At 45.5% G+C, this 14,962-nt stretch overlaps 1 protein-coding gene across 3 annotated transcripts in view; it reads left to right on the forward strand.

Annotated features, from left to right (window-relative positions):
* The window catches only part of NEURL1 (neuralized E3 ubiquitin protein ligase 1), a 92,107-nt gene that overhangs the window by 41,328 nt on the left and 35,817 nt on the right, over window positions 1–14,962 (forward strand). The window contains exon 1 of one of the 3 annotated variants that reach the window (XM_051981343.1): window positions 9,257–9,462. The exons of the other annotated variants lie outside the window; for them this stretch is intronic. Coding sequence (XP_051837303.1) covers window positions 9,429–9,462 — 34 coding nt within the window. The 5' untranslated portion in view covers window positions 9,257–9,428. Of the gene's footprint in view, window positions 1–9,256; window positions 9,463–14,962 lie in introns of those variants that run through there. 3 annotated transcript variants of the gene reach the window in all.

Below are 14,962 nucleotides of genomic sequence, written 5' to 3' on the forward strand. Positions count from 1 at the left end.
GTACTCCTAGGCTAACACACTTAGCTGGAGGAGGATTCCCATAGGTAGAAGGAAGGATGGGGGATCAGCACTCTAAGCTGGAGGGTACCTGAGCAGAGGTGGGAGGCAGGAAAATCTGGGCAGGTCCATTTTGGTTATTGTTACAAGAGATTATGGGGGCTGCGTTTCGTTGCTTAGTAGTTAGATCTGATGAGACTGAGACCACATGTTCAGTCCCCGTGCTGTTTTTTTTTTTTTTTTTTTTTTTTTTAAATTCTGACCACTTCAGAGCAAATCTGGCTTCTTTCCAGATAACTCCCCAGTTCTGGGTGAAGAAGAGTGGAACAGGTATTGAAGACAGATGCTTTCTCTCTGTTCTCCTCATCCCCACTCCCAGCCTTTCCCAAGGTTTTTTGTATTTTCCAGTTTGTGTCCCAGCATCTCATGGATGGAGTCACGCCCACCTGCCTCCCAAGCTTCCTCTCTGGAGACGCTAGGTTTTGGCATTTGAGAGTACCAGACCTTTCCTTCCCTCCCTCTCTTCTTTCTACCTTTGCTGTTCATCTGCCATGATGTGGTAGATCTTGGACGCTGCACCTGGAGGCAAGAAGGCCCCCAATTCCAATCTAGTCTCAGACTCTCACTAGCACAGTCATATGTCTTTACATGAGGGCACCAGGATTTCTTTAACCATTCCCCATTCGATGGGCATCATCTACTTTCTTTACAAGTCTTTGATAACATAAAAAGTGGCAAGACACTTTCTATACATTGTCATTCCATTCTCACAATCCTGGGAGACAAATGCTCTTATTTAGCCCCATTTTAGAGATGAAAAAATTGAGACACAGGGAGGCCTCATTAATAATACCTGTAACACCTCTCTTGCAAGGTGTTTGAGAAGCTCAAATGAGAAATGTGGGTCAAGTGTTTTGAAAACATTAAAGAGCTATATAAATGTCAGTTATGATTATTTCCTGGCAGTGCTCACTGAGGGCAGATTTTGGATCTGCTCCTTCTTTCTGTGTCTCCCTATTTCTGTGTTTGTCTCTTAGTTTCTATGTTTCCCTTTCCCTCCCTCCTCTCTTCCCTGCCCTTCCCCCCATCTCTTTCTCTCCTCTTCTTCCTCCTCTTCTTTCTTTCTTTTTCTTTCTTTCTTTCTTCCTTCCTTCCTTCCTTCCTTCCTTCCTTCCTTCCTCCTTCCTTCCTTCCTTCCTTCCTTCCTTCCTTCCTTTCTTTCTTTCTTTCTTTCTTTTTCTTTCTTTCTTTCTTTCTTCCTTTCTTTTTCTTTCTTTCTTTCTTTTCTTTCTTTCTTCTTCTTCTTCTTCTTCTTCTTCTTCTTCTTCTTCTTCTTCTTCTTCTTCTTCTTCTTCTTCTTCTTCTTCTTCTTCTTCTTCTTCTTCTTCTTCTTCTTCTTCTTCTTCTTCTTCTTCTTCTTCTTCTTCTTCCCTATTCTCCTCTCCTCTTCCTCCTCCTCCTCCTCCTCTCCTCCTCCTGCTCTCCCTCCCTCCCTCCCTCCTTCTCTTTCTGTCTCTCTCTCTCCCCTCTACCCCCCCCCCCAATCTCTCTCTCCCCACCATCTCCATCTCCCTATAACTTGGCTAGGAACAGAGTTCAGTAAAGACTTATTAAATAGTTGAATAAATCATAGTCCTTGAAGTTGTAGAAATTAGAGTCCCATAAGTGAGAGTCTTTTAAGAGGGTGATAGACTATGGGGTAGATTGAAGAGCAAGGTTGTCACAGTGCTTTCTGGGAGGAGCCACAGAAAGGGTCTGGAATAAACCAACTGCTCTGTCTTCACCTGTCCTCAGTTGCATTTACTCTGAAGGAGGACCTGAGTTCCCCTTGGAAAAAGGGGCACAAGAGAGGGTGGGGGTAGGAAGGAGGGATTATTTATTTGCATGTGACTGCTCTGCCCAAAGACCTTGGAGAGAGGTCCCAGCCCCTCTGGGTTCCATCGGCTTTCAGTGTAGCCATGGAAGCTGTAGGGTGACCCAATGAGCTAGTATAATCAAGGCAGTTGGAATGTAGTTTGGCTGCCCGGAGGGGGCTGGACAAGGGGAGGGATGGGAAGAACTGGGGTTGGAACAAGGGGAGCCCTGGCTTATTGTAGATGGGCTTCTAGCACAAAGGCCCAAGTCTCCAGCCAATTCTCTAGCATGTACAGCCGGAATCTGTCATGCCTATGTTTACACATCTCTGGTGTGTGTCTCCTGTCTTGTATCAGTGTTTGTGTCTGTCTCCTTCAGACTGAGGATGGAAGCCATGTCTCTCTCCAGCCCCTTCTGACAAGGGCTCCCCAAGGAGAACATGGCTCTTATTTCCCCTTCTTCCTTCTCATAAAGCAGAGGCTTTTCTTTGTTTCCCTTTCCACTCCATGGGCTTATGGCATAGGTTTAAAACAGTAAAATTTAATTAATTAAAACTTTGGTAATTTGGTCAAGTTTATGTTTATGTTATAACACACATCTATTTCCAGATAGACTATTTTGTTCACTAAAGCTAGCTCCCTATTTAGCTTTCTTTCCCTGGCCTTGTGCTAGTATATGTAACATATACATAGTATATGGATAGGTTTTATATATATATATACACACACACACACACACACACACACACACATATAATTGACAATAATAGAATTGCATTCAAAATAAATATTCTCTGCTTTAGATATAAAATTGGAAAACATATCTCTAATTCAGGTCTTCTTTGTTTCTGTGTCTCCCTCTTCCCTCCTTTTCTCTCCCCTTCTTCTCCCCTTTTTCTGTCTCTGTCTCTCCCTTCCCCCCCTTCTCCTCCTCCTCTTTTTCATTCTTCTCCTTCTTCTCTCCTTTTCTTCCTTCTGATCCTGTTTCTTAGCCTCTTTCAGCTACTAGGCTTGTAGGTAAGATTGGGCTGGACCATCTCCACCAAGAAGCTCTTAGATGCCGTCATTGTTGATGTTATCACAAACAAATGTTTACTATTAATAGAGGCTCTGAAGATGCCAATGCCAAAAGTGGCAGAAATGAAAATGTTCACTAATCGATCCTGATTCTTTTTTCCCCTCAGCTTACACTCGCCACGGTGGGTGTGGGCTAGGGTGGAAATCTCTCTGGGTAGCCACACCCTGTTTGCATCATTGTTGGATCTTTCAGGAAGTATCTGTGTTTATGTGTATATCAATAACCATGGTCATATGTGAGTGTGTTTGGGGAGCTGCATGTGTACACATGACATACACGTGTGTATATATATACACATATACATACACACATACATATACATGTATATATATATATATGAGAAAATGTGCCTGAGTGGGACTTGCTTGGAACTGAGGATATCAGAAGACCTTCAAGTTGCTTCTTATATCCCCATGGCCATTGCCCTTCACTCCCTATTCATTGACCTGACACCAGTCAGCTCTCCCTGATGGGACACCTGTCTCCAGGACGATGTCCTTGTCAGAGAAACTACCTTACCTTTGCAGATCTGGGTATCGGCTCTTAGCCTGCTCTTAGGAGAAGCAGAAAGGGAGGGTTAGTAGCCCTGGGCTCTAGCCCAGCAGAAATGAGAAGAAAAGCCTCTGCTTTTTTAGATGATTCATTGACAAAGACCATTTTTGTTGCAGATTTTGAAAATGAATATTTAAATCCCAAGCCCTGTTCTAGTCTCCAGAAAGTAATAGCCATGTTTTTCTAGAGATAGCATTGTTACTTAGGCCTTCCTTCATCAGCATCCAAAGTCTCTTGGATCTCTCTGGATATTTACATTAAGTATATCTTCTGGCTTTCCCCACTCCTTCCTGAGATTAAGTTCCCCTACTTCCTTTATTTCAAGTGCACTGACACTAACTGGAAATGAAGAATCCTAAGTTATAGTTCAGGTTTCATCATTAACTAGCTAGACAAATCACTTAACTCTATTGTTTTCAGTTGTTTCATCTGTAAAATGGGATAATAATGTGGTACCTGCCTATCCTCCTAGGATCTGCAGAAGAATAAGGCCAAGATAATCTCTGACTCCATAGGTGGGTCCCAGTACTGTAAGGTTTCTCCTTTCAGTCTTTCTTAAAGAGAGGGATCTCTATGAAGTCTACATCATTTTCTTTTCTTTTTCTTTCTTTCTTTTTTTTTTTTTTTTTTTGCTGAGGCAATTGGGGTTAAGTGACTTGCCCAGGGTCACACAGCTAGACAGTGTCTGAGACCAGATTTGAACTCTGGTCCTCCTGACTTCAGGGTTGGTGCTCTATCCACTGCGCCACCTAGCTGCCCCAGTCTACATCATTTTCAAGATGACATTTCAAAAATCTCACTCTTGCTGGTATAATGTATTTTCATAGCCATAATTCATAGTAATTGCCATATCTAAACTGTTCCCAATGTGATTAAGCAAATCTTGCTTCTTTGAGTAAAAGAGAGAAGTGTTCAGGGTGATGGAAGAGGCAAGTGAACCCCGAGTTCAGGCTCCTCTGAAAGAGGATGGAAGAGGTGTCTTGGTGGGGGAAGCTTGTAGGAGAGAAAGGTGGGAAAGTTCCTCAGGGAAAGCAAAGGTTTGCTTTTGCTCAGCCTTGGAGGAGCAAGCAGTGATGATGGTTAATCAATCTGGTTTTAGTTCCAGCAGGGATATGTGGCAGAAAGGAGACTAGGTTTACAATCAGATGAAAATATATGAGAAAGCCCCTCAGAAAATGTATAGAACTGCATAAATGAAGTAATGTTTATAAGGATGTTCACTGATATAGGTAATTTCCCAGGTGAAGAAACTCCTGATATCACTTAATCAATCAAGTATTTATTAAATGTATTTGGTGTGCTAGACGCATCTAGGGATATGAGTACAAAGAATGAAACAATGTCCACTCACAAAGAGCTTACACTCTAAAGGGAAGGACAAGTGTATAAGCACATATTCATATTTACACATATATAAGTGTTACAAGAATAAGTGCAAATATACATATATTAGTTGAATACAAGATGTTTGGGGAAGGAGGGGACAGTAAAGACTTCATACAGTAGATGATGCATGAGCTGTACCTTGAAGAGAAAGACTCTATGATGCGGATGTAAGGAGAGAATACATTCCAGACATATGGGAATACAGCCAGTGCAAAGCTTTGGAGGGGGGAAATGGAGTGTTGTATGTGTGAAGAACAGAGAGAAGACCAATTTGACTGAATCACAGAGTGTGGGGTGAGGGACATGATGTCCAATTAGACCAGAAAGATAGTTACTTACTCAGGGTCACAGCCAATATGTGTCATAACAATAATTTATTATTATTAATCACAATTAATGATAATAGTAACAGTAATGACAACTGGCAGCCATGGCAGATTGGATGGAGAGCCAGTCTTGAAGAGATGGTTCAAGGACTGTATTGTACATATACTTGCAGTGTGATCTTGGCTGAATCTTTTAGCCTCTTAATATTCTTAATATTGAATTCTAAACTCAAATATGGGGCTGCATATTGACTTAGAAAACCACAAATTAACATTATCCATGTTGTATTGTATTTTTATTTATTTTGTTAAATATTTTCCAGTTACATTTCAATCTGATTCTAGCCCTCTCCAATGTTGTGGGGAGTTTTGATACTTTCTTACTATAAATTGAGTGCTGGCTTATATCCAGAAGAGGGAGTTTCCTCCTCCTGGAGTTTCTAGTACCAAAGAAATAACAAATTTACTCCCCAAGACAGATTTGGGAGTGTGGGTTAGTGGATAGAGGAATGAGCCCTCACTTTAAGGCTTGCCTCTGACTCATATATTGTACTCCTATTGAATAAGGCAAGTCACCTCTGGGTGCCTAAGGTAGCCCTCCTAGACTATAAGATGTACATGTGCTTTTGTAGAGGATTTCCTCCCCGGGGATTCCTTATACCAATAGAATCCCAAGTCTAGGCAAAATACTAATGACATTCAACAAACCTCTGGACCCTAAAACTTCTTGAGGGTTGTTACTATCTAATTTATGTACAAGTTCTCATCTCTCTTAGCCCCAGTACAGTTATAGTACTTTGCAAACAAAAAGTGCTTACTTAGTGTGTGTGTGTGTGTGTGTGTGTGTGTGTGTGTGTGTTATATTATAATCAGGACTTAGCGCTGTTCTAGACCTTAGGCAGATCCAGAAGCATGAGACAGTGTTCATCCCATATCTAATTTAGATAGCGGGGCAGGTAGATGCCAAAGTGGATTTCTAGTCTGGTGAGAAGTCACGAAGACCTGAGTTCAAATGTGGTCTCAGACCTACTAGCTGTGTGACTCTGGTCAAGTCACTTCACCCTGTTTGCCTCAGTTTCCTTATCTGTTAAATGATCTAGAGAAGGAAATGGTAAACTCCTCTATTATCTCTGCTAAGAAATGAGGACCCAAATGGGGTTAGAAGGAGTCAAGATACAACTGGAATGACCGGACAAGAGCAACAACAAAAGTTTAGATAGGACAAAAACTTGAAATCATTTGAGATTTTTTTTTAAAAAGGGATTTTTGAATGTATGGATATATCAGTCAGTAGTATTAAACACCTACTATGTGCCAGACACTGTGCATTAATTAAAAATGACACAGTCAGTCCTGTCTTCAAAGGGCTTATATAAGTCCTATCAAGGCACATATATGGGCAGAGTTTGTGTATGCAAGGTGGTGCTGTGGATAGAGGGCAGGACTGAAATTTGGAAGATCTGAGTTCAAATTTAGCCTCAGACATTTACTACTGATCCTAGGCCAGTCTTCTGCCTCCCTCAGTTTTCTTATCTCTAAAAAGGAGATAAGAAAAAACACTTATTTCCTATGGTTGTTGTGAGGATAAAATGAGTTAATATTTGTAAAGTGATGCGAGGCTGGGTAAGTACTCTGCCTCCCTCAGTTTTCTTATCTGTATAATGGAGATAAGAAAAATACTTCCTATGATTATTGTGAGGATAAAATGAGTTAATATTTGTAAAGTGTTTTATAAACCTTAAAGTTCTATATAAATATCAGCAGTGATGATGATGAAGATGTGTATATTTAGGTATGTAATTATGGACCCAACTGGTTTCTCCTCAATGCCAGAAGGATTTTCTTTCTGGGGTGGGGTTGGTTTCGTGATGAGGGATGTTTCGTGAATGGAAACATTAAGTCTGAGGTGTAAAAATTCCCATGTTGAAATTATTTGAACTGGCTCCTAAATTGCCCTGTATCATCAGGCTGAGAGGTCAGCAAGTAAATCAGGATAATGAATAAATTGGGTCCTTTTCCTCCTGCCTACCTGGATTTGGCTGACAGTTTCTTTCCCAGGGATCAGTCTCCTGTACCCTGATGCTCCCTCCTCCCTACTTCCCTTGGCAAAGGGAAGGGAAGATAGCCACAAGGCCCTCCTGGGTAGCTGATTAATTTCTCCTCGTCCCTTGAGAATGTTGATTCAGCTTTTTACCTTAGTGCCATCCTGTCCATCTGAGTGACCTGGACCATCCATCTGAGAACATAATCCTGCCCTTTCCGGCCTTCTGCCCCCAGAGGCAGCTGCTCCCATTTTTCACCCACTCAACCTCTCTCAGCCTGAAACCGGAAACATTCTGATGGTCCAGAGCTTATGCTGAGGCTGGGGAGGAGATGGGGGCTAGATGGGGACAGATTGGGTGTATGTGTGGGTAATGACCTTTTGCGTCTCAGAACTCAGAACTGTCTGGCCAGGAATCTAACAGTTGTTGGTTGACATTGAACCCTCTGGAGGAGGGAGCGGCAGAGGTCACTGCTATCTTAGCAAAGAATAGAGAAGGTCAGAGTGAACTTACTTTAGTGACCCTCTTGTGCAGGTAGGCCATGGCTTCAAGAGGAGGCTCCCTCTCTACCCCTTTGTTTCAGGATTTCTATTGTCCCTGATGTCTGTCACCCTCTGCCAAGATATAGGGGGGCTCCACCCTATAGTTTCCCTGACTCTATTCCTCACATTTAGTAGTAACTTGCTTTGGGATACTCTGCCTGGTTCTTGGGGATGATTCTATTGAGAATATAATGGTGAAGATGGGGGAGTGTGCGTGTGCATGCGTGTGAGAGAGAGAGAGGGAGAGAAAGAGAGAGAGAGAGAGAAGAGAGAGTGGGAAAAACAAGGGAGAGAGAGAAGAGATAAAGAGGGATGGGAAGGGAAGGAAAGAGTATGAAAGACAGAAGGAGGGAGGAAGGAAAGGAAAGAATGGGGCAGAGAGAGAGAGAGAGAGAAGAGAGAGAGAGCGCAAGGGGGGAGAGAGAGAAGAGATAAAGAGGGATGGGAAGGGAAGGAAAGAGTATGAAAGACAGAAGGAGGGAGGAAGGAAAGGAAAGAATGGGGCAGAGAGAGAGAGAAAAAGGGGAGAGAGAGAGAGAAAGAGAAAGGAGAGAGAGAGCAAGGGGGAGAAAGAAAGGGGGAGAGAGTAAAGAGAGAAAGAAATGGGAGAGAGAAAAAGAAGAGAAAGAGAAAGAGGAGAGAGAGCAAGGGAGAGAAAAAGGGAGGAGAGAGTGAAGAGAAAGAAAGAGAAAAAGAGAAGAGAAAGAAAGAGAAATGGGAGAGAAAGGGAAGAGTGGGGGAGAAGAGAGAAAAGGGGAAACAAGAGAAAGAGAAAAGGAAGAGAAAGAACAAGGGAGAGGGAGAGAATAAAGAGAGAGAAAAGGGGAGAAAGAAAAAGGGGGAGAAAGAGGAGAAAAAGCAAGGGAGAGAAAAAGGGAGGAGAGAGTGAAGAGAAAGAAATAAAGAAAAAGGGGAGAGAGAAAAAGGGAAGAGTGGGGGGAGGACAGAGAAAGGGGGGAGAGAAAAAGAGAGAACACCACTAACCTGAGACTCCTTGTGAATGCATGCAATGTGGTGTGTGTGTACGCGTATGGATGCAGTGTGTGTGAGACTGTGTCTCCATGTCCCTAAGGTCCCTTCCAACCTGAAGATGCTGTAATTCTGGATGGCTGACAGTCCGTGGGTGACATTTGTGTAATGCATGTGCACACTGAAGCCTGTAACTGGGTTTGAGCTGCATTATTGGGGTGTTTGAGGCTCGGTGTGCGGGACTGGGCGGGAGCCTTGGTGCGGAGGTGAGCTGGCCGGGCGGGGACGTGACTCCGCGGGGCCGATAGGTGTGTGCGCCCACCGCTCGCTGGGGCTGGTTCCTGCCCGGGGGGCTGCTGCATCCACAGAAGGCCCTGCGCTCCCTGTCTATTTCAGGAAGACTCCAGTCTCCTCCTCCTTATGTAAATAAACATGACAGCTCCTATTGCCTGTACCAGGAGAGGGAGGGAGGGAGGAGGGAGGGTCTGAAAGTGGGTGGAAGCTGCTGGAGACGGTGAGCAGTGCGTTAGCTAGCGGGAGTGTGTGTGTGTCGGTGAGCAGGCACTAAGCCGTTCAGTGCAAGGGAGATGCCAGCTGCCGGTCACACCTGCCCCTAGGGAAGTCCCCAGCAGCACCCACCCTCTGACCGAGGCCCCGGGGGCTGTGCCCACACCCGGCCGGTCATGGGGGGACAGATCACCCGGAACACCCTCTCTGGTAAGGACCAGGCGCCCTTCTGCAGCACGTCCCCCACCCCCGCTGGCCTTCGGCCCCCCAGCGCAGCCCGGTCCCCTGTAGCAAAGCACCGGCTCTTGAAGGGAGGGTGGCTCAGGGCTGTGTGGTGTGCCCAGGGCTGGCTGGGCTTGTCGTGCCTTTCCCGTGGTCCGGAGTTGCTCGACTCTGTGCTGGGTACCAGCGGTAGGGGCCAGGGTGATAAGCTTTTGGGCAGAGCCCTGACTGATCCAGGGGTAATGTGAAGGCAGAGAAGGAGAGTGAGGGAAGGAGAAGGCCGGGCTCCCCTGGCAGCCAGCAGCCCAGAGGCAGGCAGACAGATGGCCCCGCAAATCTCCTTATCGTCTTACCTCCCCCATGTTGTCTCCATGCCCTCCCAGGGTGGTGAGAGTTTCTGGGCATTTTATACCCGTGGTGACAGAACCAAAGGACCTTGGGACAAACGGGTGTCGGGCCTTGTGCTGCACTGTCTGGACTTGAGGGAACACCCGTATTGATGTGTGTGTGGCTGTGGAGGCAGGTTTGAGGGTGTTTGCCTGAAGATGTGCACTAGCTTGGTATGTGCCCATGTTGTGTGGGCGTGCTGGTATGTGCACCCGTGTCCACATGCATGTGTGTCTGCAGCTCTATGTAAGGGCAAGGGTCCGAGGCTCACTCTCAGGGGGAGCGCACCGGACAGGGAAACAAACCAAACTCCAGGGCCCTGTTTCTAAAAACACACACACAGACGGAGGGGCAGCTAGCTTGTGCCATCTCTGCCCGGGCTTGGCAGCTCCTGGCTCTCCAGTCTGACCCACCCAGCCCCTGAAACCTGGCTTTGCTTTTTCTGCTTGGATCCTCCCCAAGCTGGGAAGAATCTCTAATGTGATTTATGGCTCTGGGAGTCTTCTGGACAGGTTGACTCTGCCATCCCTGAGAGCAAGGAGAGACCTGCTTGGCCACCCTGGGCACTTTCAGGCTCAGCTGGGCTGGACCAGGCTGTGCCAGGATGTTCTGGGCTTCCACAGTGCTTCCTGTAAGTCACTTGCTGTTTTGGTGGCAACGGGGCTGGTGGTGTATCATCTGTGGGAAGGATGCCCCCCCCCAGCCCTATGTTTTGTCATCAAAGCTTGAGTTTATAAGCTTAGTTTTTTCCTAACCCCAAGGGGCTTAAGCCAGCCTTCCCTGTCCCTTATTTTGAACCAGATTTTGGATAATTGGATGGCTATTTTATTCTAACTCTCCTGAGCCAGATGGGATCAGTGGCCTTGGACAGAGAGAGCTAAGGATCAAATCAATGGGGAAAGCCAGAGTAGGTGTGGAGGTAATGGGGAGTGGGGGAGGGAGTTAGCTTCTTAAGCTTCCACCAGTTCCCTAGAAAAGGCACAAGAACAGGGGTCAGATGGGGTAAGGGGTAAAGTGACGTGACCAATCACCATTGGTTCTTTCTAGACTGGACATTCTTTCCCTCCAGCCCTGTTCTCTATCTAAAAGTCTTAAGCCCACAGAGTTTTAATTTCTAACAAGAAAAGGAAAAGCTGGTTGGGGGGGGTGGGGAGCCAGGGAGGAGAAGAGAAAAACACAGATGATTGGCTCTCTTAAAAGGCAATGAATTTAATCTTGAGGGTTGGAAAGGAGAAAGTGACAGATGGGTGGCCCTGGCAGACTCAGAATCCAGGAGCTAGTCAGGGGGATAATGCCAGAAGCCTTTGCCCAGACCCCTTCTGGCCTGGCCCAGCTTGGGATTGGCTCTTGGCCCATGGAGTGGGGGCTCCCGGAGCCGGAAGAACAAGATAAACAAGATGTAATGCAGGTAGGTCTCCTCTCTGAAGTCCCTGGTCCCAAAAGACCCACAAAGGGACAGGGGCCATAGGGTCACTGGCTGGCTTGAAGGCCCATTATGGATTGAGACTTCAGACAAACCCCGTAGATCAGTTTCTGGCCCCAGCAAAGATGGGAGGAGAAGTAATTGGAGCCTAAGTGCAGGCCCGCTGTGACATGAGCATAAGGGCCTCTGCTGTGGAAGTGGACTTCTGAGGACTGGAGGCCTGCTGAGGGATAGAGAAAGGACGGGCTTCCCAGAGTCAGCTTTTGGGGGGGGCAGGAAAAATGGGAGCTGGGGGATCAGACTGAGAGGCTCAGGGAGGGAATTTTTTTTCAGATACCTTCTCATCCTGGATACAAGAAGCATATTTAGAGGCTGCCACTACTTGGGGATTTCAGCCTCCTAGGATAGAGGCTATCAGGTGCCCTCTTGTCCTTCACTGAGCCTCTTCTGCCTTTGCCTTGTTCCTCATCCCCTCCAACATCTCTCCCTCCTTCCACTTTAGCCCAATTTTCCTTATCAAATGAAATATTTGTAAAACGATTAGCACAGCCTGGCACATAGTGGGTGCTTAATAAATCCTTGTTTCCTTCCCCTTCTTCAGTCTCTCGCTACCAAGTCTCTGGGTCCCCTTGGTTTTTCCCTCAGTTCTGGGCCCATTTTCCTTAGAAATAGTCCTTGGTTGGTTAGCCAGGCTTTGGGGCTGGTCCGTGATATTGATCCAAAGGAATTATAGAGGAAAGAAGAGAGGGAGAAAAGTGAGAGAAAAGGAAAGAAGGGAGGGGAGGGACAGAGAAGGTAAGAAGAGAGTTAAAGATAGAAAGCGTGGGGATTGAAGGCTGGCAGAGAGGAAGGGCAGGTGTAAGGAGGAGGAGGGGAAGGGGAGAATCGAGGAGAGAAACCCAGAGCAAGTAGAGGGGGCAGGGAGGACCAGGGGGCTAGGAACAGGGAAGGGACTGCTTGGTTTATTCTTCTCTTCCCAATGTCTTTGCTCCCTTCCTCACTGTGGATTTGGAGTAATAAAATGACTGAATTTTGGATGCCTTTAAGGCTTGTTTGCTGAAGACATTTTCTTAATTGTAGTTTCATAATGGGACTTGGGGTTTGAGGATTGAGGCTTTTGTTTAATTTGAATCTTGTTTTTTATTTTTTGTGGCTCATGAGGGTGAAACTAATTGATTAGAAAGAGGGAGTTGGTAAGGCCTTCTGTGTATGTGTATATGTGTGTGATGGTTCTCTGTGTCTGTATGTGTATTTCTATATGTCTGTGTCTATCTGTCAGGGTCTCTATGTGTGCCTGTTGATGCATGTGTGTGTACGTGTGTATTATGGGCACAAATGGACAAAGCTGAACCAGAGAGAGAGGGAACACAGGCTGGAATCCCATCCATGTGGCACTATCGGCAGTTCCGTGCTGGACCTCTGCAGAATGGGGTGCTTGGAGGAGGGCCGGAGACAGGGTCTTTTCTCCACCAGCCCTGGCCCTCCTCCCATGACTCCTCACAGTGTACCCTGAATCTGGGCTAGAATCTCCTACCCAGGCTTTGATATGCATAGAGCCAAGCCAGCTCCATATGCTCATTTGCACATCCACACACTCAGTCCTGGGCCTGTGATTGTGAGAAGAGCACACGTGTTGCATACGGTATGGGATTTCCCCAGCTGGGAAAGACAACTGGTTGGACGTCAAAAGGCTCTGGAGTCAGGGTCTGGTCAGTCACTCGTTTCCTGGCAACCCATAACAGTCTCTGGGAGGCTGCCCTGTTCCTCCATCTTCAGATCCTCCTTCCCAAGAGGCCCAGGGGCACCCCGCCACCACCTTCCACCTGCAAGCGTTCGTGTCTGTGTGCATGTGTATGTGTGTATCTGTCTGTATTTGTGTGTGTGTGAAGGTTCAGAGAGGGCCTTTTGCCCACACTGGCTTTGTGTCTGGAAAGAGGGAACTGATTAGCTGGAAAATCTATTTGAAGGTCTTTTATTTGCCCACTCAGTGCTTGCCCTCTAGGGGGAGGCATGAAATGCTGAGTCTTTGGGAGGAGGCAGGGGCAGGACTCTCAGGACCTTCATAATTATTTCTTGAATTGAACAAACTGGAACAAGCATTGGGTTTGGGGGCAAAAACCTGGATTCAAATTTTACATTCTGTGTGACCTTTGAGCAAGTCAGATAACCATTTTGGTCCTCATCTTCCTCTCCCATAAAATGAGGAGGTTGGGTGAGATGGTCTCCAAGATTCCCAGATCTCTTATTTCCCTGATACCCAGTTTATGTGCTAAGTGCCAATTGAGTAGAACTGATAGTATTCAATTATATTAGTATTCAAGGCCACTCTTCCTTTCCAGTTTTATTACTTTTATTATTTTATTTCTCTTTTCCCCAAATTCTGTTGTTGTTCAGTTGTGTCTGACTGTCCTCATTGGGGATTTTTTTCTCATAGATATGAGCAGTTTGCCATTTTTTGCCATTTTCTTCTCCTGCTCATTTTTACAGCTGAGGAAACTGAGGCAAATAGGGTGAAGGGATTTTCCCAGGGTCACACAGCTACTAAGTGTCTGAGATCACATCTGAACTTGGAATATGAAGCTTCCTGCTTCCAGGCCCGGCGCTCTGTGCACCACGGCAAGCTGCCCACTTTCTTTTGTAACTCTTACATTTATCATATAACCCTGCATATTACACTGTGCCAATCTATCTGTGTTAGTGTCTTAGCCCAGTATTAAACTGTATAGTCCTTGAGGACAGGGACTATGCTTATATAAACTCCATCAGTGCCTAACACACAGTGCTCTGTACACAACAGGTGCTTAATAAGTGACTATTGATCTGAGCATCAGCTCAGAGAAGGGCCAATCATCACGGACTAGGAAGGTGCAGGAAGACTTGTGAGAGTAGTTTTAATGTGACTAATATGGAAATGTTGGATATAATTGGCCAAGTTTAATTTATATCTGATTGCTTGCCATCTCAAGGAGGGGTTTATGTAGAGGGAGAGGAATAGAATTTAGAGGTCAAATTTTAAATAAAAATATTCTTTTTTTTAAAAAAACAGAAAAGAAAAAAAAAAGAAAATAGTTTTGGCGCCAGAGTGCTTGCCTTTGAGTTCCTGCTCTGCTACTTTCTCTTCATGTAACTTAGGACACATTTCCCCTGTTCTGGACCTTCGTCTCATATGTAAAATTAGGCAACTGAGCTGAGCTGACCTCTAGCTAGGAGAATGCAAAGTTTTGATTTTATCAAAAATGGGAGATCTGGAAATGACCAGGGAGACCTGGAAAGGTAGGAGGGCATTCAAGGTGTGAACAAAGACATAAAGTGGTAATGCATAAATTAATAAGTCAACTTGTATTTAAGTGCCTACTTTGTAGCAAGTATTGTGCTAGGTGCTGGACACAAAGAGACAAAAATTAAATAGTCTTTGGATGCCAGGAATTACAAAGTATTCACTTGGTCTAATGCTCTACTAAATGTTTTACTTTCATCCCTTCATCCTTCCCTATGTGCCTTCATCTGGATACTATCCAGATTGATTTTTTTAACTAGGTAAAAAAGGTCATTCTTTGCCTCATTCTTACCTAGACTTAATCAATGAATGGGTGGCTGCCTCAGACAAACTGGGACCTGGGAAAGACCTTCATTTGAAAAGGCCAGGGTCTCCCACTGCATCCAGGGCCATCTCCAGTC

This window comes from Antechinus flavipes, chromosome 2, assembly GCF_016432865.1.
Source record: "Antechinus flavipes isolate AdamAnt ecotype Samford, QLD, Australia chromosome 2, AdamAnt_v2, whole genome shotgun sequence".
NCBI classification, from domain to species: Eukaryota; Metazoa; Chordata; class Mammalia; order Dasyuromorphia; family Dasyuridae; genus Antechinus; species Antechinus flavipes.